The sequence below is a fragment of the Erythrolamprus reginae genome, chromosome 2 (assembly GCF_031021105.1).
Source record: "Erythrolamprus reginae isolate rEryReg1 chromosome 2, rEryReg1.hap1, whole genome shotgun sequence".
Classification (NCBI taxonomy): Eukaryota; Metazoa; Chordata; class Lepidosauria; order Squamata; family Dipsadidae; genus Erythrolamprus; species Erythrolamprus reginae.
This window is the reverse complement of record NC_091951.1, coordinates 280031651-280054768: the sequence shown is the minus strand read 5'-3', so window position 1 is coordinate 280054768 and position 23118 is coordinate 280031651. Positions and strand designations below refer to the sequence as shown.

Below are 23118 nucleotides of genomic sequence, written 5' to 3'. Positions count from 1 at the left end.
TCTAGAAGTGTGGAAAATGGAGCGTATCAACTTGAAAATATATAAACCACCAGCTCAACTACATCCACCCTGAGTCATCTGGAGAAGGGCGGCTTATGAATCTAATTAATTCCATTCAGGGGGACATAGGCTGAAGTCCTCATATACAAAAGGGACATCTTGTTTTTTTTTTCTTCCCTTCCTGTGGATGCTAGGACACTGGTTCCCAAATTGGATGAGTTTTAAAAATAGTAACACTCTAAGTCCATGATCAGCAACATAAAAAGCTAACATTCTAAAACTTGACTCCCCACACCCCATGCATATGAATGCACTTCCTCAATGAAAGCTGCTAATAAGATGATGATAATAATAATAATAATAATAATAATAATAATAATAATAGCAACAACAATGAGTTGTGATCCTGTGGATCTTCTAGTCCAACCTTCTGCTTAGACAGGAAACCCTACACTATTTTAGACAAATGTTTATCCAACATCTTCTTGAAAAATTCCAGTGTTGGAGCATTCACAACTTCCGGAAGCAAGCTGTTCCACTGATTAATTGTTTTGACTGTCAGGACATTTTTCCTAATTCTACGTTGCTTCTCTCCTTGTTTAGTTTTCACCCATTGCTTCTTGTTTTACCCTTAGGTGCTTTGGAGACTCCAACTTTTTGTGGCAAACCTTGAGATATTGGAACACTGCTATCATATCTTCCCTAATCCTTTTCATTAAACTAGAGTCTAGACATGCCCAGTCCCTGCAACTATTTTTCCTATGTTCCTAATCATCTTTGTTGCTCTTCTCTGCACTCTGTCTCCTATAAAGCCCTTCATGGCATCGGACCAGAATATGGATTGGTGGGTATTGGATTGTCATTATATATTGTTTTTTGTCTTGCTGTGAGCCGCCCCGAGTTTTCGGAGAGGGGCGGCATATAAATCCAATAAATCTAAATCTAATCTAATCTAATCTCCGGGACCGCCTTCTGTGGCAAGAATCCCAGCGACCAGTTAGGTCCCACAGAGTTGACCTTCTCTGAGTCCCGTCGACTAAACAATGTCATCTGGCAGGACCCAAAGGAAGAGCCTTCTCTGTGGTGGCCCCGACCCTCTGGAACCAGCTCCCCACGGAGATTAGGATTGCCCCCACCCTCCTTGCCTTTCGTAAACTCCTCCAAACCCACCTGTGTTTGTGTATATGTCTGGTTTTTTAAATAAGGGTTTTTAGATATTTTTAAATATTAGATTTGTTGTACATTGTTTTTTGTTATTGCTGTGAGCCGCCCTGAGTCTGCAAATAGGGGCGGCATACAAATCTAATAAATAATAATAATAATAATAATAATAATAATAATAATAATAATAAAAAATAACATCCTTTTTACATTGTGGTGACCAATACTGAATGCACTATTCCAAGTGTGGTCTTACCAAGGCATTAAAAGTAACAAAAGATACTGTCACAGATTCAAACACCTTCTGTGACTTAACTGAAGTCCTGCAGATTTACATGCCTGGTATGAAGAAAGGACTCCTTGAGAGCTTTAGTTGCCTGAGATGTAGCCCAGCAAAATATTGTTTACATTTAAAGTTTGGATTTCATTGGGATATAGAGTAGACCACAACCTATTTTTGGCAAGGGGACAATTTAACATAGGCAGTATCAGATAGATTTGCAGTTGGCTGACCAGCTTCACTCCTCAATGGAACTACACTACATGGAGGGGAACATGCAGTAGGACACTTCAAGGTTCTCTTTTAGAGCTAATCTTCTTCAACATAGTCATCTAGATCTAGATGAGGGAATAGAAAGAGAACTCATCAAATTTGAATGTAACACTAAGTTAGGGGTTACTAACAGAGGTGGGTTTCAGCAGGTTCTGGCCAATTCTGGAGAACTGATAGTGAAAATTCCCTGCCTGCTGAGTCCCAGCTGATCGGGGGGGGGGGATATTGCAGTAACCTTCCCCTGGAGTGGGGTGGGAATGGAGATTTTGCAATATCCTTCTGCTGGCATGCCTACCAAGCCACATCATGCCCAAGCCAAACCATGCCCACCAAGGTATGCCCACAGAACCGGAAGTAAAAAAATTGAATCCCACCCCTGGACACTACTAAAACCACAGAGGAGATTCAGAAGGAACTTGACGGACTTAAGCATTGGGCCCTGGCTAACAAGATGCAATTTAATGGTGAGGGGAAAAAAGTCTTGCACTTAGGAATGTAAAATCAAATGCACAAGCATAGAACATACAATACTTGGCTGAAGAATAGTAATTGTAAGAGAGTATGTGTCCTAGTGGACCACCACTCAACTATGAACCAAAATTGTGTTGCAGCTGCAAAATAAAGCCAATGCAGTCTTAGGCTGCATCAACAGAAAGGGGATAGCATCAAGATCAGGAGGAGCAATAGTGCAGCTTTATACTGCACAAGTGAGGCCACACTTGGAATTCTGCAACCAATTTTTGTCACCATGATACAAAAAAGACACTGAGAGTCTAGTAAGAGTCACAGAAGAGCAATGAAAATGATTGGGGTGGGGTCCTGCAGGATAAATCATATGAGGGACAATTAATTTATGTCTACTCTTCAGTTCACAAGTGTTCTGCCGGGCTCTATGGTATGAGTCTCCCGAAAATTCAAGGGTAAAAATTTCAGACACACACACACAAACTTGAAAGTTCAAAAACAAAGTACTTTACCACAAACTTCAAAAGAAACAAAGCACCCTTTCTGTATTGCAAAGAGCACTCGTCCCAAAACAACCTTGGAGGCTGAACAATCCCCTTAATCAGTCCTTAAGTACTTAGCTAGCAGCTGTGAAGAAACGTCACAGCCCTCCTTCTTCCACGAAGTGAGACACACACACTTTGCTCTGCTTTGGTTTCAAAGTAGTGAAAAATCAACAAACAAAGTCTGGAAACAGCAAGGCACAGTCCTGAAGAAACAACGATCAGATAATCTTCCACAACGGCCAAGCCAGCACGCTGCTATTTATATCAGCAGCTCTAATTACTGGTGCCCCACCCAAACACAGGTGGCCTCTCTTATCTCCTGTAATATTTCCTCAATTGGTCTCTTCTATGCATAATTCTGCGCCTGCGTGGGTCTAACACTTCCTCATCCGAATCGATTGAAGATAATGGAGATTGGCTTCCTGGGCTGTGTGCCAAGCCCCCCTCTTCCAAGTCACCCCCACCTTCTTCTTCGTCCGAGGAAACTGTACTACCTGACTCTGTCGGCAATAAAACAGGCCTATGACATGTTGATGTTTCCCCTGCATCCACCTCCACATTCCTTGGGGCAGGAGCTGGGTCAGAGCCAACCACCACAACAAGGGGCTACTACAAAGAGTGAGGTCAACTTATTCTTCAAAGTTCCTGAGAATAGGACAAGAAGCAATGGGTGGAAGCTTGTTAAAGAGAGATTCAAAGAGAGATCCAATCTGGAATTAAGGAGAAATTTCTTGACGGTGAGACCAACTAATCAATGCAGTTTGCCTCCCAGACTTGAGGGTGCTCAACTTACACTGACAATCATTTGTCCAAAATGAAAGAAGGTCTCCTGACATGGGCAAAGGGATGGAGTAGAAGACCTCCAAGGTCCAACCCTGTGATTCTAAGTCATCAGTGAATAAAAGCAAACAGCTGCTAGACATTGGTCTGCCTTATTTTTTATCTGCCTCTTAATACTCTTTCTCCCTGCAACTTTTCAAGGCTCGTATTTTTCATCAGGAATTTAACAGCATGACTATTTTCAGCATTCTGCTTCCCAGCTGATTATCTTCTATTTCTTTTTCAAAGGAAAGCTTGGGTCAGAAAGCACTCAATTATAATGAATTACATGGGGCTGTAAAAGCTGTGAGAACTTAAAATTGTTAAGGACTTTAGACATTTTGAGTGTGCCTTGCTTACTGTGCTAACTCAAATGCCATGCTAAGCACAGAGGTAAACACTGAATGAGCAATGGTAAATTTGGTTAGCTACTGCCAGGTCAGTAATTTGCTAAGTCCATTAAATGAATGAATAAAGGCACGTAGGATGTTTGTATTGTATCTCCTACGAAAAGTGTTCACTATATTGAGAAGATGATGGCTGGGAGTTGGTGTGCTGGTCAGCAGCGTGATTACTGCAAAGCACAAGATATAAATCTGCAATTTAGCTCACCGGCAAATAGTTTCTGTTCATGTCTGGGGGATTTTGTACTTTAACAAGGAGCCTGGGCAATTTTGTTGGCTTTGCACAATTTCATATCAGGCAGTTTCAAGGCAGGGACTGGTCAGTTGCTTTTATTCTTCTATCTACTGACACAAGGTCTATCATCCAGTAAAATGAAGCCTTCTTGAAGTCAACCTTTCAGAAGATATTTATACTTCTGTCAAAGCACACACACACACACACACACATATGTCCCAGAAGTCTGCCTAAGTGTTTGAAAGAGTTAGTTTGAAAGCAGAGAAGTTGGAATTGGAGAGCACTCTGTTACTGTATTTCTAGAGCAGAGGTCTTCAAACTTGGCAACTCTAAGACTTGTGGACTTCAACTCCCAGAATTCTCCAGCCAAGTTGAACAAGTCCACAAGTCTTAAAGTTGACAAGTTTGGGGAATCCCTGTCCTAGAGCTTCCACCAATGGCAGCCAATCTTCCCCAGGAATCTATGTTAGTCTGGAAAGCAGCCTCCTCTCTGACAAACCTTCATCTCTCTTTGTGTTTGTCAATGTGAATGTGAATATGAATTTAATAATTTAATTTAATGTAATGTAATGTAATGTAATGTAATGTAATGTAATGTAATGTAATGTAATGTAATGTAATGTAATGTAATGTAATTTAATGTAATTTAATTTAATTTAATTTAATTTAATTTAATTTAATTTAATTTAATTTAATTTAATTTAATTTAATTTAATTTAATTTAATTTAATTTAATTTAATTTAATTTAATTTAATTTAATTTAATTTAATTTAATTTAATTTAATTTAATTTAATTTAATTTAATTTAATTTAATTTAATTTAATTTAATTTAATTTAATTTAATTTAATTTAATTTAATTTAATTTAATTTAATTTAATTTAGCCACCCAACTCCTTTCGGACTCTGGGTGGCATACAAGCAAAATAAACAATATAAAACAGTATAAAATCTCTCACAAATCATGCATTTATCATCCACTTTGCCTACTTTATGATCTTGCCCTGCACACAGACTCACATCCAGAGACTCACACAAAACATACCCACAACTGAATTCTTATGCAATGAAGCTATTGACCTCCTTAGGGTTCAGTGCTTGAAGGTCAAGAGACAAAGGTGTTCAGTGACTCTCTCTCCCAACTAAGGGCAAAATAGCCAAGGCCAAGGACCAGCAACTGAATGGGGAAAGATTTGTTTTGGCAGCACTTTGCTGAACCATCTGGAGCATTTCTTACTTCCCCATAATTCCTCTTCCATTCTTCACAAAAAGCTTAATGTGTGGGAAAGAAGGAACGTGCCACTTTTAAATTGGAACAACAGCAGTGGTTGGGGAAGAGACTTGGGTGATATGTCCCTCAAGAGTTTTCTACTGCAGAAGCCAGAATGTGATGATGAACGACCAAACCAATTATACAGAGAGGGTTCACAACTTGGACGTCCTCCTCCATCCACAGCTGATCTTGGAACATCATTTGTTAGCTGTGGCGAGGGGGGCGTTTGCCCAGGTTCGCCTGGTGGACCAGTTGCAGCTCCATCTGGACAGGGAGTTTTTACTCAAGGTAACTCATGCCCTTATCACCTTGAGGTTCAACTACAATACTCTCTACATGGGGCTATCTTTGAAGAGTGTTCGGAAACTGCAAATTGTGCAGAATGCAGCGGTCCAATACTCCACTGTCAATTGGTTTCTGGACCCAATTCAAAGTGTTGGTTATGACCTATAAAGTCCTACATGACATCAAACCAGATTACTTGCAGGACTGCCTACTGCCACATGAATCCCAATGACTGGTTAGGTCCCACAGAGTTGACCTTCTCCAGGCCCATCAACTAGACCAGCGTTTCCCAACCAGTGTGCCGCGGCACACTAGTGTGCCGCAAGACATGGCCAGGTGTGCCGCCAAGCTCCAGCTGGGCGGGGCGCTGCCGGTACTTCCGTCCTGGGGCTCCCGCTCGCAGCTGTCCCCCGGCTCCTGCTCGATGCCGCGGTTTTCGGCGCTCTCCTGCTGGGCCCCAAAGAAGGAAGGCAGGAAGAAGGAGAGCTCCATTCTTCGCGCCTTTTTCCCGCCTTCCTTCTTTGGGGCCCAGCAGGAGAGTGCTGAAAACCGCAGCATCGAGCAGGAGCCGGTTGACAGCTGCGAGCGGGAGCCCCAGGACGGAAGTACCGGCAGCGCCCCGCCCAGCTGGAGCTTCTCTGGCGTCGACGGCAAGTGTCCTTTGTGGCCCGGCGGGAGGGCACTGGCGATGGGAGCGGGGTGTGTGGTCGCAGCGGCCGCAGGCAGTCGCGGGGAGATGGCGGCGGCGAGAGAGAGCGCTCTCTCTCTCTCTCTCAGCTGACTGCAAGCGGGAGCCCTGACGGTGGTGGTTGGACGTGCTGCTAGACGTCGTACATGCTGGCGCTGCGGGCCTGGCATATACGGTGTCCAGCAGCACGTCCAGCTGCCGCCGTCAGGGCTCCAGCTTGCAGTCAGCTGAGAGAGAGAGAGAGAGAAAGAAAGAAAGAAAGAGAGACATATAAGAGAGGCAGAGAGAGAGAGAAAGAGAGACATAGCAAGAGAGGCAGAGAAAGAGAGACAGAGCAAGAAAGAGAGGCAGAGAAAGAGAGATAGAGAAAGAGAGAGAGAAAGAGAGACATAGCAAGAGAGGCAGAGAGAGAGAAAAAGAAAGAGAGACATAGCAAGAGAAAAAGAGAGACTTAGAAAGAGAGGCACAGAGAGAGAGAGAAAGAGAAAGAAAGAGAGACATAGCAAGAGAGACAGAGAGAGAAAAAGAGAGAGAAAGAAAGAGAGATAGCAAGAGAGGCAAAGAGAAAGAAAGAGACATATAGCAAGACAGTGAAAGAGAGAGAGAGAGCAAGAGAGAGAGAGAAAAGCAAGAAAGAGATAGCAAGAGAGACAGAGAGAGAGAGAGAGAGCAAGGGAGAGAGAAAGACATAGAGGAAGGGAAGGAGGGAGAGAGAAAGAGAGCAAAAAAGAGAGGAAGAAAGAAAGAAAGAGGGATGGAGAGAGAGAAAGAAGGGAAGGAAGGAAAAGAGAGAAAGAGGGAGAAATAGAGTGAAAGGGAGGAAGAGAGAGGGTTTTTTTGTCCAAACTTTTCTTTAGCCCGCCCCCCCCGCCCCGCCCCCCCCCCCTTTCAGTGTTCCCCAGGATTTTGAAAATATGAATAATGTGCCGCGGTTCAAAAAAAGTTGGGAAACACTGAACTAGACAATGTTGCTTGGCAGGACCTAGGTGAAGAGCCTTCTCTGTGGGGGGTCTGGTCCTCTGGAATCAGCTCCCCCCCCCCAGAGATTTGTACTGCCCCCACCCTCCTCGCCTTCCGTAAGAGTCTTAAGACTCATTTATGTCATCAGGCTTGGGCTGATTAGATCTTAGCCCCTGGCCAATGAATGATTGCATGGTTGCTGTAAAAATGGGTATGATTGATTTTTAAATATATTAGGGATTTTAAATAGCCATGCAATTTTAAATTTAATTGGATTAACTTTATTGTTATTTACTCTTTTTATATGATCTGAGTCTTTCGAGTGGGAAGGCATAGAAATCCAATAAATAAATAAAATAAGAGAAGGAAATCTCCACCTTCCTCCCCCCCAAAGTACTTTTCTTGGGCCCCATTGAGGAATTCTTGATAGAATCTCATAGTCTAATGATGACATTTCTGTCAAATGTGCATGGGCAAACTTGGCTAACATTAAGAATTTTTGATATATTGCTCTCAGTAAACAAATTGAGCAGTCCTGAACACCTCTTGGAATAAAAGCATTGATACAATCACAGATGTATTTTCTGGGTGCACACTGTTCTCCTGATATGCATCAGCAGTGTTGCTTCCTAGAATGTCCATAGGGCATGCATGATTGCTTTGGCATTCCATAAATTTCTGGTGAGGAGAAAGTTCCATGCCACTGAATCATAAAAAGAAAATTAAAGACCTCTTATCTAGAGTCATCAGCTTACGATCACAGTTGAACCCAAAATTCCTGTTACTAAGCAAGGCAGTTGTTAAGTCAGTTGCACCCCATTTTACAAGGTTTTTTTTTTGCCACAGTTGTTAAGAGAATCATTGTAGTCATTAAGTGAATCGTGCAGTTGTTAAATGAATCTTGGAAGTTTGGAACAAACTTCCAGCAGACGTGTTTGGTAAATCCACAGTAATTGAATTTAAACATGCCTGGGATAAACATATATCCATCCTAAGATAAAATACAGAAAATAATATAAGGGCAGACTAGATGGATCATGAGGTCTTTTTCTGCCGTCAGTCTTCTATGTTTCTATGTAAAACTAGGGGTGGCTGCCCTAAAGAAGTGGGAGTCAAGCTATTCTCCAAAACACCAGAAAACAAGACAGCAAACAATGGAAGAAAACTAACCAAGGAAAGAAGCAATCAAGAATTAAGGAGAAATTCAATGACAGTGAGGACAATTAATCAGTGGGACAGCTTGCCTCCAGAAAATATGGATAAAATTGATCGGGTCCAAAGACAGGCTACAAAAATGGTTGAAGGTCTTAAGCATAAAACCTATCAGGAAAGACTTAATGAACTCAATCTGTACAGTCTTGAGGACAGAAGGGAAAGGGGGGACATGATCGAAACATTTAAATATGTTAAAGGGTTAAATAAGGTTCAGGAGGGAAGTGTTTTCAATAGGAAAGTAAACACAAGAGCAAGGGGGCGCAATCTAAGGAAAGATCAGAAGCAACATGAGAAAATATTATTTTACTGAAAGAGTAGAAGATGCTTGGAACAAACGTCCAGCAGACATGGTTGGTAAATCCACAGTACCTGAATTTAAACATGCCTGGGATAAACAGATCCATCCTAAGACAAAATACAGAAAATAGTATAAGGGCAGACTAGATGGACCAGGAGGTCTTTTTCTGCCATCAATCTTCTATGTTTCTATGTTTCTAATCTGGCTTCCCCCATTAATGTTGTCTGATGTAATATATGCTTGGGACAAAATTCCAGCAGACGTGGTTTGTAAATCCACAGTCACTGAATGTAAACATGCCTGGGATAAACATAGATCCATTCTAAAATAAAATACAGGAAATAGTATAAGGGCAGACTAGATGGACCAGGAGGTCTTTTTCTGCCATCAATCTTCTATGTTTCTATGATGGGAGCCAGCTGAGAAGGTTAAAAAATGGTGATCCCAATATCCCAAGACAACACAACTATCATAAATACATGCAGGTTGCCAAGCATCCAAATTTTGATCTTGTGACCATGGGGAAATGTTATAATGGTTGCATGTGTGAAAACTGGTCATAAGTCACCTTTTTCAGTCCCGTTGTAACTTTGAACAGACAATAAACAAATGGTTGTAAACTGAGAACCAGCTGTATTAGAAATTGGCATGCTTTTATTATGGTTTTGTTTTGTTTTAAAAAAACACACCTGATCCTGCCACTCCAATAGTAAATCGGGGGGTAATTTGTTCAGATCTCTATATTGTGTGAAATAATCTAATAGGTTGAATTATCAGATATACATTTACAGTATCTTGAAATTGCAGGATCTGGATCCCATCTGAAAACGGAACATTAAATTTTGGAACTTATAGGGTTTTTAAAAAACCTAGTACACCCTCAGCTCTGTTTTTCAAATTCATTCTCTGAAAGTGCTTTGTGTTCCAAAAGGATTTGGAAACAGTGTTTGCATATCTTTAAATAACAGAAACATCCAACAGCTCTGTTATCTGTCTTGAATTTTGGGACGTTAAATTTAATTATGTCCATTAAAATTATCTGGGATTCCAGCTCAAAACTGTTGGAACTTGTGGACCTGGAGAACAATAATATAGTTTTCTTATCCAAAGTTCCCCCCCCCCCAATTTTTTAAAAAGTCTAATCTGATAAAGAATAAGATAGATAGATGGATGGATTAAGAAATTGAAAAATATTTTTGCCTGCAGTGGAGATGGAGAAGGAGAAGGAAAAGGAGAAGGAATAGTGGTTATAAAGGAGGAAGATTGGCGGAGGAGAAAGAGAAGGAGGAGGAGGAAGAGGAGAAGGTGCCAACAGATATTCCACACATTAATAGGCTATTCATTATGTTGCTTCTGATTGTATCACTGTGGAAACAATCCTTTGGAAGCAACAACATTACTATTATAATTGAACACCAGCTTGTCAACAACAAGTCTGTTGAATCAACAATTGCTTTTATTCCAGACTCTCCTCTGGAACTCTTGCCAGAGGCAAGGAACATAATGCAAGTACAGACACTTGATTAATTACATGATCATTTAATAACAAATTAGAGAGAAGTTCGACTGATTCATTTAATTTACTCCTAGCATTCTTACCTTAATGTTTCTGAGATATTTTAATCCAGAGATAATAACAACAAACACAAACACACATTCATTAGGAATTAAAAATTAAAACTGTTTCTCCTCCCAGTACAACTTCCTTTCAGCTGACACTTGCCATTCAAGTAAAATTCCAAAGAAATAATGGATATTAGAACAACTTGAATATTAGCCTCGTTTTATGTGTTATACTAGATCAAGCATACAAACAGATAGAGTACACCCTATGTGTTTAACACATAAAATGGATACTGTAGGAGTGCAGTAGAATGCACAAAAGCTAGCATGAGACTAAAACCCTGGCCAGGGTTGAAACCAACAGGTTCTGACAGGTTCTGGAGAACCGGGTAGCAGAAACTTTGGGTAGTTCAGAGAACTGGCAAATACCACCTCTGGTGGGGAGGAATGGGGGATTTTGCAGTATCCTTCTCCCCAGGAATGGTGTGGGAATGGGTATTTTGCAATATCTCTCCCCCAGGAGTGGGAAGGGAATGGAGATTTTGCAATATCCTTCCCCCAGGAATGGGCTGGGAAAGGAGATTTTGCAGTATCCTTCCCCAGGAGTGGGGAGGGAATGGGATTTTTGCAGTATCCTTCCCCTGCAGTGGGATAGGAATGGAGATTTTGCAGTATCCTTCCCCCAGGAATGGGGTGGGAATGGGGATTTTGCAATCTTTCCCCCAGGAATGCGGTGGGAATGGAGATTTTGCAGTATCCTTCCCCCAGGATTGGCGGATGGAATGGGGATTTTGCAACATCCTATTCCCAGGAGTGGGGGAGGGAATGGAGATTCTGCAGTATCCTTCCCTGCAGTGGAATAGGAATGGAGATTTTGCAGTATCCTTCCCCCAGGAATGGGGTGGGAGTGGGGATTTTGCAGTATCCTTCCCCAGGAGTGAGGAGGGAATGGAGATTCTGCAGTATCCTTCCCCTGCAGTGGAATAGGAATGGAGATTTTGCAATATCCTTACCCCAGGAATGGGGTGGGAATGGAGATTTTGCAGTATCCTTCCCCCAGGAGTGGGGAGGGAATGGGGATTTTGCAACATCCTTTTCCCAGCAGTGGGGAGAATGGAGATTTTGCAGTATACCTTCCCCCCAGGAGTGGGGAGGGAATGGGGATTTTGCAACATCCTTTGCCCAGGAGTGGGGAAGGAATGGAGATTTTGCTGTATCCTTCCCCTGCAGTGGAATAGGAATGGAGATTTTGCAATATTCTTACCCCAGGAATGGGGTGGGAATGGAGATTTTGCAATCTTTCTCCCAGGAATGGGGTGGGAATGGAGATTTTGCAATCTTTCTCCCAGGAATGGGGGTAGGAATGGAGATTTGCAATCTTTCTCCCAGGAATGGGGTAGGAATGGAGATTTTGCAATCTTTTCTCCCAGAGAATGGGGTAGGAATGGAGATTTTGCAGTATCCTTCCCCTGCCATGCCCTCCAAGCCATACCCACAAAGCCACACAATGCCCACCAAACCACGCCCACAGAACCAGCAGTAAAAAATGAATTTCACACTGATATAGGTGTGACACACCCTCCTTGGAGGAAATGAACAGAGTTCATGGAGGGGGGGCATGATCAGCAGGACGCCCAAGCATTAGGGGCAGAGCACAGTCCTGTTCCCTTCCTCCTCTTGTTCACTGAAAGCATTTAAAAGGTTCACTAGGGGTTCATCTGAAACATATAGAAACAGTAAACATCACAGTGTCAACTGTAATAATAATGGCAATGAAATGGATTCTTGATTGATGGGTAATGTATAGGTAGTCCTCCACTTACAACATGTCATTTGGCGACCGTTACAACGGCATTGAAAAAAGTTACTTGTGACCACTTCACAACTGTACTGGTTCACTTCTTCATTGCAATGGGAAAGGTTGTAAAATGGGAAAAAAACTCACTTAACAACCGCCCTCGCTTAGCAGTGGAAATTTTACACTCAACTATGGTCATAAATTGAGGACCACTTATATATATTTGAGTCAACATGTTTGCCAAGAAGGACCAGAGGATTCCATTTATTGGAAAATATTGGCAGCTACTACAATAACTGAAAGAACAGGCTGAAGGGGTTTATCTGCATGAGTTAGAGCAACTGTCTATTAGATACAATACACAATGCACAATATGAATGGACGGCTTTTGCATATAACTGAGATGGTCGCTGCATTGAAAAAGTCCTCAGAAATAGACAAAAGATGAGGGTTGCAGCTGGGCCAGGCAACCCCTGACCATCGCCGGTGAGGCAGGAGAGATGACAGGATGATTGCGCCTTGGCGCAGTCACCCATCATGCCCCACACTTGGCACGGGGCATGATGGGAACCGGAGGGCGGGACGGCAAGCCGCAGTATAAAGGCCGGCTCGCTGCTCCAGCCCACTTTTTCTTTGGCTCGTCGGCGCGACTGCAGTGCAGTCGCCTGCCCACCTTTGAGAGCCAAGTAGGAAATTTTTGTGGCCGCAACACACTTATGTTCCAGCTGTTTTTTCCCTACTCCACACTGGGTGAGGATGGGGAGCAGAGTGGTAGGGCAGTGGTTAGGGCAGTGATGATGAACCTTCGGAGAGGGGCGGCATACAAATATAATAAATTATTATTATTATTATTATTATTATTATTATTATTATTATTATTCCCTCGGGTGCTGATAGCATGTGTGCACTCCCTATTATGCCTGCATGAGTGCCCACACCCATGATTCAATGCCTGTGGAGGGCAAAAATTGCCTCCCTGCCCCTCCAGAGGCCCTCTGGAGGCCAGAAACAACCTGTTTCCCAACTTCTGGTGGGCCCCGCAAAAACGCCCTCCCTGGAGCCTGGGGAGGGCCAAAGCGCCCTCCTCCATGCCCCCCAGAAGCCCTCTGGAAGCCAAAAAGGCCCTCCCAAAGCCTCCATGTGAGCTGAAAATCATACATACATGCTGGAGCTAAAGTAGGGCAATGGCTTGTGTGCCAGCAGATATGGCTCTGTGTGCCACCCGTGGCACCTGTGCCATAGGTTCGCCATCACTGGGTTAGGGGGTGCCAGCAGGATCATTTCAATAGGAGTAGGTCGATTGGTCATGGGCGAAAGTGGTATGGGGTGGGAAAAGGGGCTAACAGCAACTGTGTGATGTCCTTTGAAGCACCTTTTGGAAGGTGAAGGGGTGCCCCTCTGCAGAAACTTAAGTGCTGACCCAGCCAGGGTGTTAGGGGGGGGTGCCCTTGGGCTCACCTGCCGCAAGCCTGCAGGCGACATGCTGGATGGAGCCTTCCCACATGCCTTGAGCATGGCTAAGAGCAAGGAGGGTCAAGGCCAAGTTCATGGCCAAGTTCACGGCCAGGGTCAAGGCCAAGGTCAAAGGCTAATTTCCTTTGCTTAGCAGGGAGCTTCACCCATAGTTGCCTAGGAATGTTGAACGCAATTTCCGCCCCATTTATCTCAACACTACAGGTCTTGATTTTAATAAATAAAGTGATCCATTAAATCCCTGCTCTGTAGTCCATGTGTTTACTCCGGTGTCTGTCCCAGTCGACATGGAATTGCTTTGTAATCTGTGCTTCAGTTTTGAAAGTTTATTTGTTTAACGTATCTAGGGATTTGAATGGAATGAATTTTCTCCTCCACCTCTGGTGCTTGTTTTTGTCTGCGCTGAGGAGAAAAATTTCTTTCATCTCCCTTAAACAAGATCAAGAAAAACCAGTTGTAGGAACAAATTTCAATGTGTAGAAATATTTACTCTGGTTGGATTAATGTAATTAAGCAATAAAATTAAAGTAATTAAAAGTTTAGAGATGAAAGTGGATGCTTGGATTTGTTTCTGGAAAAGCTGTCTTATTTTGTGATAAACCCATACCTGTTGGACAAGAGACTTTAAAGGAAGGTTAAATATTTGGACTCAAATTTATCCGTACAATCCACAAGTCACTTCCTAGCTTCAGATGGTCATTAAAAATAGCCATTCTTTGTGAGGAAAAGGGAAAGGAAAGGAGGAGGAGAGGAGAGGAAAGGAAAGGACCACACTAATTACTGTACAAGATTACATGTTGGAAAAGATGAACTTTGATAGGGTTATGCAGTATGATATTATTTAATTGTTTTAATGATATAATATTCTCTTTAAATTATTTTCTACGGTTTCTTCCTTTTTGGTTTAAGTAGTAGTAGTATCAGGGGTGGGTTCTAACTTTACTCACTGCAAGTTCGCTTCCTCATACGTCTCATGAACTTACTGTATTTGATACTTACATACCTATTTATTTTACAACTGTTTAAGTGCATGTGTCAAATATCTGTCATACCGATACAATTTTTGTAATTTGTTCTGTTCCCAGTGTATTTTTTGAGTTAGAATTTTTAACACAATTGAAATAGGCAAAACATTCATTTCTACAAAAACAACAACTAACACCTATTGATCACATGAACTAACACTATTACTATTACTATTGGGGAGCCATTCCACTGACATTGACGACAGTTAGGGTGGTGCTACAGTTTGCAGTGCCACAACTGGCAATTGTTCCTGTTTTGACCAACAGGATGGTATGAGTCTCCCAAAAATTCAAGGGTACAAATTTCAGACACACACACACTTGAAAGTTGTGGCACTCCAAACCAATCCTCTGTGATGTACATTGATTTACACAATTATGCAAAAGGGCAGAGCTTCAGTTATGTTTCAAAACCACCATCTTGCCTCTTTTGAGCTGCAGATGCCACCGATCCAATTTCTGTTGGAAATATAAGCACATCTGTAACATCTCTGCCAGCAATGGGAGTAACTGTAAAGATATACTGTACAATTCAATAAATGTTTCATTTTTATTTTATGAAGTTGTAAATTTATATCACTGAAATAAATCAAAGGTTCACTAGCGATTACCTGAGCGTGCACCGCTATGTTGCATATGGTTCCATTTTAGTGGAATGTCAGTAAAATCTAGGTTAGTGTTTAGATTGGAGATTCGGTGTGCATAAACAAGTGTGAGCACACTTGGGGTGGAAGTGGTCTTCGGTTACAATTGTGGCCTACTGCCCCAAATGTGGCAAAACGTATCAATATTGTTCATACTGTTATCAGGAAATGATACAAATATGATGGGCATGACCAAGGCTATAATCTATCCTTTATTAATATTTGAAAATCTTGAGTAAACAAGATTGTGTGGTGGGTCACAGTAATCTATGACCCTATCTTGTGAAGAACATGCCTTTTTAGTTAGGGTTTAGATGTTAACACAGACTGAAACAGTGCTGGACATTTTGATATGTATCTTTATTAAGGATGTGGGTGATCAAAAAGCAATCTTCCTGTTCCTATCACAGCTCTTGGCTGTGTACAGAACCATTGGCCATGATGTTGTCCTGGCGAAGGATGGGGCAGGAGATGCTCTTTTGTTCCTTTCTGATTGGACAGTTTTAGCTATTATTTATTCAGGAGTAGACCTTGAGCGCTCTCCTGGACTTATTTATATTCTGCATGGATTCTGTATTGGGACCGACTGCCTGCGTCGGTCTAACACTTCCTCATCCGAATCGACCGAAGATAATGGAGATTGGCTTCCTGGACTGTGTGCCAAGCCCCTCTCTTCCAAGTCACCCCCACCTTCTTCTTCATCCGAGGAAACTGCACTACCTGACTCTGTCGGCAATGAAACAGGCCTATGACATGTTGATGTTTCCCTTGCATCCACCTCCACATTCCTTGGGGCAGGAGCTGGGGCAGAGCCAACACAACACCCCCCAGGTTTATACTTACCTTTATTCCTATGCTTGAAGCACAGCTGATCAACTCCTCAGCTGTGTTTTAGGCTGATTATAGTTATTGAGCAAGTGCGGAAACAGAATTGCATGAGAGGATGCACACATGCGCCTGCATTCCACTCATGTGCGCAGACAAAATATTGTGATGCTGACCATTGGCAAAGATAAGTGGAACCCATTTCTGTTTTTGACTTTGGGGGGATGAGGAGGTGTGGCCAAATTGGGTGTGGCCAGCTTCATGTTACATGTGTCAGGGACGCCTGTGGTGGCACGAATGCTCTGCAATGAAAACAGGCCCCCAAGCTCCGTTTTCAGCTGCGACAGTCTCATGAAGCCCTCTGCCAGCGAAAAGAGAGTTCGGATGGGCTGCATGAGGCCCTCCCAAGCTCTGCTTTTGCTGGCAGAGGGACCAAAGGCCAGTTCTTGAATGTTTTCAGGATGGCCCTGTGGGCCAGATCTAAGCACTTTGTAAGCCAGACACCCCTGGACTAGGTGGAACACAGCTAAATTGGGAGCCTGCAGCAAAGTTAATTGAATGAAAAACCAAACAAAAACAGACACGTAATGAACTCAAAGAGATAATAATAATAATAATTTATTAGACTTGTATGCTGCCCCTCTTTGGAGACTCGGGGCGACCTACAAGTCTAATAAATTACCACATAGAATGCATGGAAACAATAGGATGTCATTCCTTTGAATGCTGCATATGATTGCGACAAAAAAAAAAAGTGGATAAGAAGAAATGTGAAAAATGTTGGAAAATGACAAGGCTGCAGGTGAAGATGGAAAACATTAAACTACAAATGTGGTTTGCTTACAGAATGGCAGTCCAAGTTGTTTCAAGTGCGCACACAGGTAGCCTCCGTGCCCAACAACTGGAAGGAAGCTTATTTTTATTTATTTTGTCAAGTACGTATTGGAGGTATACAAAATATAATAATATTTATATACATGATACTAATAAAAGAGAAAAATTAGGACAGAGGATTTAGGTTTTGGGAGTAAGGTGATGAGTCTGGTAGTGAGTTCCATGCATCAACTACTCAGTTACTAAACTCGTATTTCCTGCAGTCAAGTTTAGAGCGGTTTACTTTAAGTTTGTACCTGTTGTGTGCTCGAGTGTTGTTGTGTTGTGCGCTTGAGTGTTGTTGAAGCTGAAGTAGTCGTTGACAGGAAGGACGTTGTAGCAGATGATTTTATGGGCTATGCTTAGGTTCTGTTTAAGGTGATGTTGTTCTAACCTTTCTAAACCTTGTTAGTCTAGTTGCATAGAGTATTCTGGTGCCAGTAGAGGAGGGGAGGCATTTCTAGTAAAGTATCTCTAGACATTTTCTAGAGTGTTTATGTCCGAAATGCGGTGTGGGTTCCAGACAGATATTACTTGTCCGCTGATACAAAACATAGGGTAACTTGTGTAAATGCTACAGCGACAGGGGAAATTATTATTATTATTTATTAGATTTGTATGCCGCCCCTCTCTGTAGACTCGGGGTGGCTCACAACAATAACTAAGACAATTTAAGAACAAATCTAATAATTTAAAAAACACTAAAAAAACTATTATTAAAAGAAAGCATACACACAAACGTACCATGTATAAACTGTATAGGCCCGGGGGAGATGTCTCAGTTCCCTCATGCCTGACAGCAGAGATGAGTCTTAAGAACTTTACGAAAAGCAAGGAGGGTGGGGGCAGTTCTGATCTCCGGGGGGAGCTGGTTCCAGAGGGGAGGGGCCGCCATAGAGAAGTCTCTTCTCCTGGGTCCCGCCAAATGACATTGTTTAGTCAACGGGACCCGGAGAAGGCCAACTCTGTGGGACCTAATCGGTCGCTGGGATTTGTGCGGCAGAAGGCGGTCCCGGAGATATTCTGGTCCGATGCCATGAAGGGCTTTATAGGTCATAACCAACACTTTGAATTGTGACCGGAAACTGATCGGCAACCAATGCAGACTGCGGAGTGTTGGTGTAACATGGGCATACCTTGGGAATTAGTTTGTTGACTTGCCAAATGTGGCTGGAAATGTATTTGGCAGAATTTTGCCCATATAGGTGACCGTGAGCAAAATATGCTGAATTAATTTTCCTCTTCCACAGGACCCTGTGAATTGTATAGATGTGACGAGCCTTGTACTTTTGTCGATTTACAGAATACGTGTGGTAAAGTGAACAGGCTTAAACTATGGAATGTTTTATGCAAATATAAAGTTGAAGGTTAGTTCCTGAATGCATTAAGGGCACTATAGAAGAAACATAGGAACATGGAAGACTGATGGCAGAAAAAGACCTCATGATCTATCTAGTGTACCCTTATACTGTTTTTTGTATTTTATTTTAGGATGGATATATGCTTATCCCAGGCATGTTTAAATTCAGTTACTGTGGATTTACCAACCACGTCTGCTGGAAGTTTGTTCCAAGGATCTACTACTCTTTCAGTAAAATAATATTTTCTCATGTTGCTTTTGATCTTTCCCCCAACTAACTTCAGATTGTGTCCCCTTGTTCTTGTATGTGCTGGAAGTAAAGGATGTATGAGAATAAACAGGACGCTTAAACATGCAGCACTGAGCAAGGATTAGGACAAGGATATCTAATGTTCCCATGGTTGTTTAAATGTATTTCAAATGTATTTGTGGGTAAAGAAATGCTTGCGGCGCTGATAGAAATGTGCTCATTGGGGATGGGAATATTTGTGTACTTATGTATGCAATGTGATACAGTGTTGTTGACTGATATTTTCAACATTAGACTGTGGGATGGCTCTGAAAACGCTTAAGTCTGAGGTCATGGTTGATTATTTTCCATAGAGAATATGGAGTGAAAAATTGAAGGTTAAAGACCAATGGCAAAAACCCCAAAACAAATAGATTATTCATTAAAGAAACAATGGAAAAGTTTTAAGATGTATAAATGTCGGTAGAAAGATAATAACGGTGTATTGTAAAGGAAGAAGATTTCTCAAAAGAAAATAAATTCATTACATGAAAGAATATAGTTTTGTCCATTCGGTTCATGGACGTGATCGTAAATACAGTTCACTTTACTTATGACCACAATTGAACACAAAATTTATGGTTATTAAATGAGTTTTGCCCCATTTGACCTTTCTTGCCATGGTTGTTAAATGAATCATTGCAACTCTTAAGTTAGTAACTTGGTTGTTAAGTGAATTTGGCTTCCCCCTTGACTTTGCTTGTTAGAAGATTGCAAAATCTAATCACATGACCCTGGGACAATGCAGCTGTCATGAGGCTGTTGGGGTCTGGATGGGTGTCAACAGACTCAAACTCAACCCTGATAAGACAGAGTGGCTGTGGGTTTTGCCTCCCAAGGACAACTCCATCTGTCCGTCCATTACCCTGGGGGGGGGGAATTATTGAACCCCCTCAGAGAGGGTCCGCAACTTGGGCATCCTCCTCGATCCACAGCTCACATTAGAGAAACATCTTTTAGCTGTGGCGAGGGGGGCGTTTGCCCAGGTCCGCCTGGTGCACCAGTTGCGGCCCTATTTGGACTGGGAGTCACTGCTCATAGTCACTCATGCCCTCCTCACCTCGAGGCTCGACTACTGTAACGCTCTCTTCATGGGGCTACCTTTGAAAAGTGTTCGGAAACTTCAGATCGTGCAGAATGCAGCTGCGAGATCAATCATGGGCTTTCCTAAATATGCCCATGTTACACCAACACTCTGCAGTCTGCATTGGTTGCTGATCAGTTTCTGGTCACAATTCAAAGTGTTGGTTAGGACCTATGAAGCCCTTCAAGGCACCAGACCAGATTATCTCAGGGACCGCCTTCTGCCGCACGAATCCCAGTGACCAGTTAGGTCCCACAGAGTGGGCCTTCTCTGGGTCCTGTCAACTAAACAATATTGTTTGGCGGGACCCAGGGGAAGAGCCTTCTCTGTGGCGGCCCCAGCCCTCTGGAACCAACTCCCCCCCGAGATTAGAATTGCCCCCACCCTCCTTGCCTTTCGTAAGCTTCTTAAAACCCACCTCTGCTGCCAGGCATGGGGGAACTGAGATATTTCTCCCCCCTATGCCTTTACAATTTTATGCATGGTATGTTTGTATGTATGTTTGGTTTTATAATAAGGGTTTTTTAGTTGTTTTAGTATTGGATTGTTACATGCTGTTTTTATTATTGTTGTTAGCTGCCCCGAGTCTGCGGAGAGGGGCGGCATACAAATCCAATCAATAGATAGATAGATAGATAGATAGATAGATAGATAGATAGATAGATAGATAGATAGATAGATAAATAAATATGAACCAATTACCATGTATCTGGATGTTGATCATGTAACCATATAATGCTGCAATTTTCATGTGTGTAAAAAACGGTTGTAAGTTACTTTTTTTCAGTGCCGTTGTAACTTGGAACGGTCACTAAATGAATTGTTGTAAGTTGAGCGCTACCTGTATGTTAGGAATAACACAAGTGGCCGTGGCAGCCTAAAGAAGGGGCACACTAAAGAAAGGATAGGGTTAGACAATAATGAGTCCTGAATGAGTGTGTATTGAATACAAAAATGAATTGTTGTTGTAGAAGACACAGGCTGTGGAGAGAACAAATGAACACAAACAAATAGAGACGAGGAAGGGGAGGTTAGAGGGAAAGGAAGTAGGAAAGGGGAGAAACAGGAAGTCAGATGGAACTGATGAAATCCCTCAAAAAGAGAGAGAGGTACGAATTTGAAAGAACAAAAAAGCAATGTCTGATTTAGTGCATGGGTATGGTGGAAGTAAACATTATTGTTCCAGGAAGGAAGATTTTAAAGTGCATTAAGAGTGTTATTGATGTAAACCAGTAATATTTTATTTATTTTCTCATTTCATTATTATGCCTTGCTTTGGCTCACAATTTTTTAATTCAGGTTTTAATGCTTTAAATAATGTGGCTTATCCCAAAAGGGAATAAGTAATAGAAACGTGCTAGTGGTTTTACCTCAAAGTCTATGGCGTCAACTATGCTTTTTATCCACTCAAATTATCTCTGATTTCATCAAAAACGTGTCACAGTTTGATCACCATTTGACTTTCACCGTTCAACAGCTCTAACAATCATTAAAAATTACTTCACCTGCTGAATTTGTACTTATATTCATTCAAAGAATCATACAGTATTTTAAACATAAAAGGTCAATATTTGTTCTCCGGCCAAAGAAATAAAAGATAGAATTTAGAATTCATATATTGGATTTATTCCATTTTGAAAAAGTTAACAATGGGACAATCTTAAACATATCTAATAGAATAAGCTTTATTAAGCCCCATAGGTTGCAATCTGAAGAAACATGTACATGATTATATGGATAGCCTGTTACTTAGCATTCATAATATCAGAAAGAGCAATGATAAATTACATGCACATGGGGAAGACATACATACACATAAATATATGTAATAAATATGTACTTACAGGTGTCAGGCTTGAGTTGACTGTTTGTAATTCCAAAATATTGAGGATTTTCAATTACAGGAATCTTTGTCATTCCAATAATCACTGCATCCGGGCCTCCCTCCGAAGAAGATGGCGTGTTGCTTCCATTAGAAATGTGATGAAGGGGACTTGCCGAATCGTCGTCATTGCTGATAACTGAAGAAGGGCCTAAAGTTAGAAACAAAGATTCCCCTGTAACTTGGCATAGTTCTTCCCTCCCCCTATGCTTTCCTTGCCTCTCAATAGCCCAATGCACTCAGAAACGACAGTCTATGACCTTATCTTCAACACCACCGAGGTAGGAGGGCTATCAGAGGAAATGAGAGAACTTCTGCACAGCCGTTGGCCTCCCCTTTCAAATTTTGGGAGCAGGCTTGTCCTACCTCAGTAGCGCCTCCCAGAGCCAATCAGTACTCTTTCCAGAGCCAATGGGGCAAAAACAAAAAAATAAATAAAAATAGCCAACAAGTTATTGAGCAGACCCAGGGCTCCTTATTCCATCACTGTGTTTCAGCATGGAAGAAAAAAATGAGAAACTAATTGGCCATTGAGGTAGAGCAATAAAACAACCCCTCACAACTGGGAAAGATGGGTGGATGTGGATGTGTGAAGATAGAAAAAAGAAGCAACAAAAACAATGCACAGTTAATAAATAAAAACAGAAACGAAAAGAATGCTGTCAGCAATCTAGGCCAATTTCATATACAGTGGTACCTCATCATACGAACTTAATTGGTTCCAGGAGGAGGTTCGTAAGGTGAAAAGTTCGTAAGATGAAACAATGTTTCTCATAGGAATCAATGTAAAAGCAAATAATGCGTGCAAATCCTTCAGGAAAATCCCAAACTTTAGAAGGGAGGTGAACAGAGGGCAGGGAGGAGCAGCTAAAGGGGGCGGGTGGAAGAAGCAAGGCTAGGCTAAAGGGTGAGTGGGAAGGAAGACAGACAAGGGGGGCGCCCCTCCATTTTCTTTCTTCAAAAGACCTTTGCAAGCACGTTTCTTCAAAAGACCTTTCTTCTTCAGTGCCTTTGCAAGCACGTTGTTCTCTGCAAAATTTTCCTCCAAGCTGCCCCTCCCTTTTCTTTCTTAAAAAGACACCGTTTCAGTGCCTTTGCAAGCACGTTGTTCTCTGCAAAATCTTTCCTACTCCAAGCAGCCCCTCCCTTTTCTTTCTTTAAAAAAAGGGGGGGAAAGAAACCCCTTCATCCCAGCAGCAGCTGCTTGGGTTCGTAAGGTGAAAATACTTCGGAAGAAGAGGCAAAAAAATCTTAAACACCGGGTTCGTATCTTGAAAAGTTTGTTAGAAGAGCCGTTCATAAGATGAGGTACCACTGTACTGTATATTGTATCTTAAGGTTAATTTAAAGACAAAAAATAACAATATAGGTAGTCCTTGACTTAGGACCACAACTGAGACC

General features: G+C 42.0%; 1 protein-coding gene across 1 annotated transcript in view; it reads right to left on the bottom strand.

Annotated features, from left to right (window-relative positions):
• LOC139162419 (BDNF/NT-3 growth factors receptor) overlaps positions 1-23118 on the bottom strand; it is a 121943-nt gene that overhangs the window by 90901 nt on the left and 7924 nt on the right. The window contains exon 2 of the mRNA XM_070742767.1: positions 21680-21868. Within this exon, the coding sequence (XP_070598868.1) occupies positions 21680-21868 (189 nt within the window). The remainder of the gene's footprint in view (positions 1-21679; positions 21869-23118) is intronic.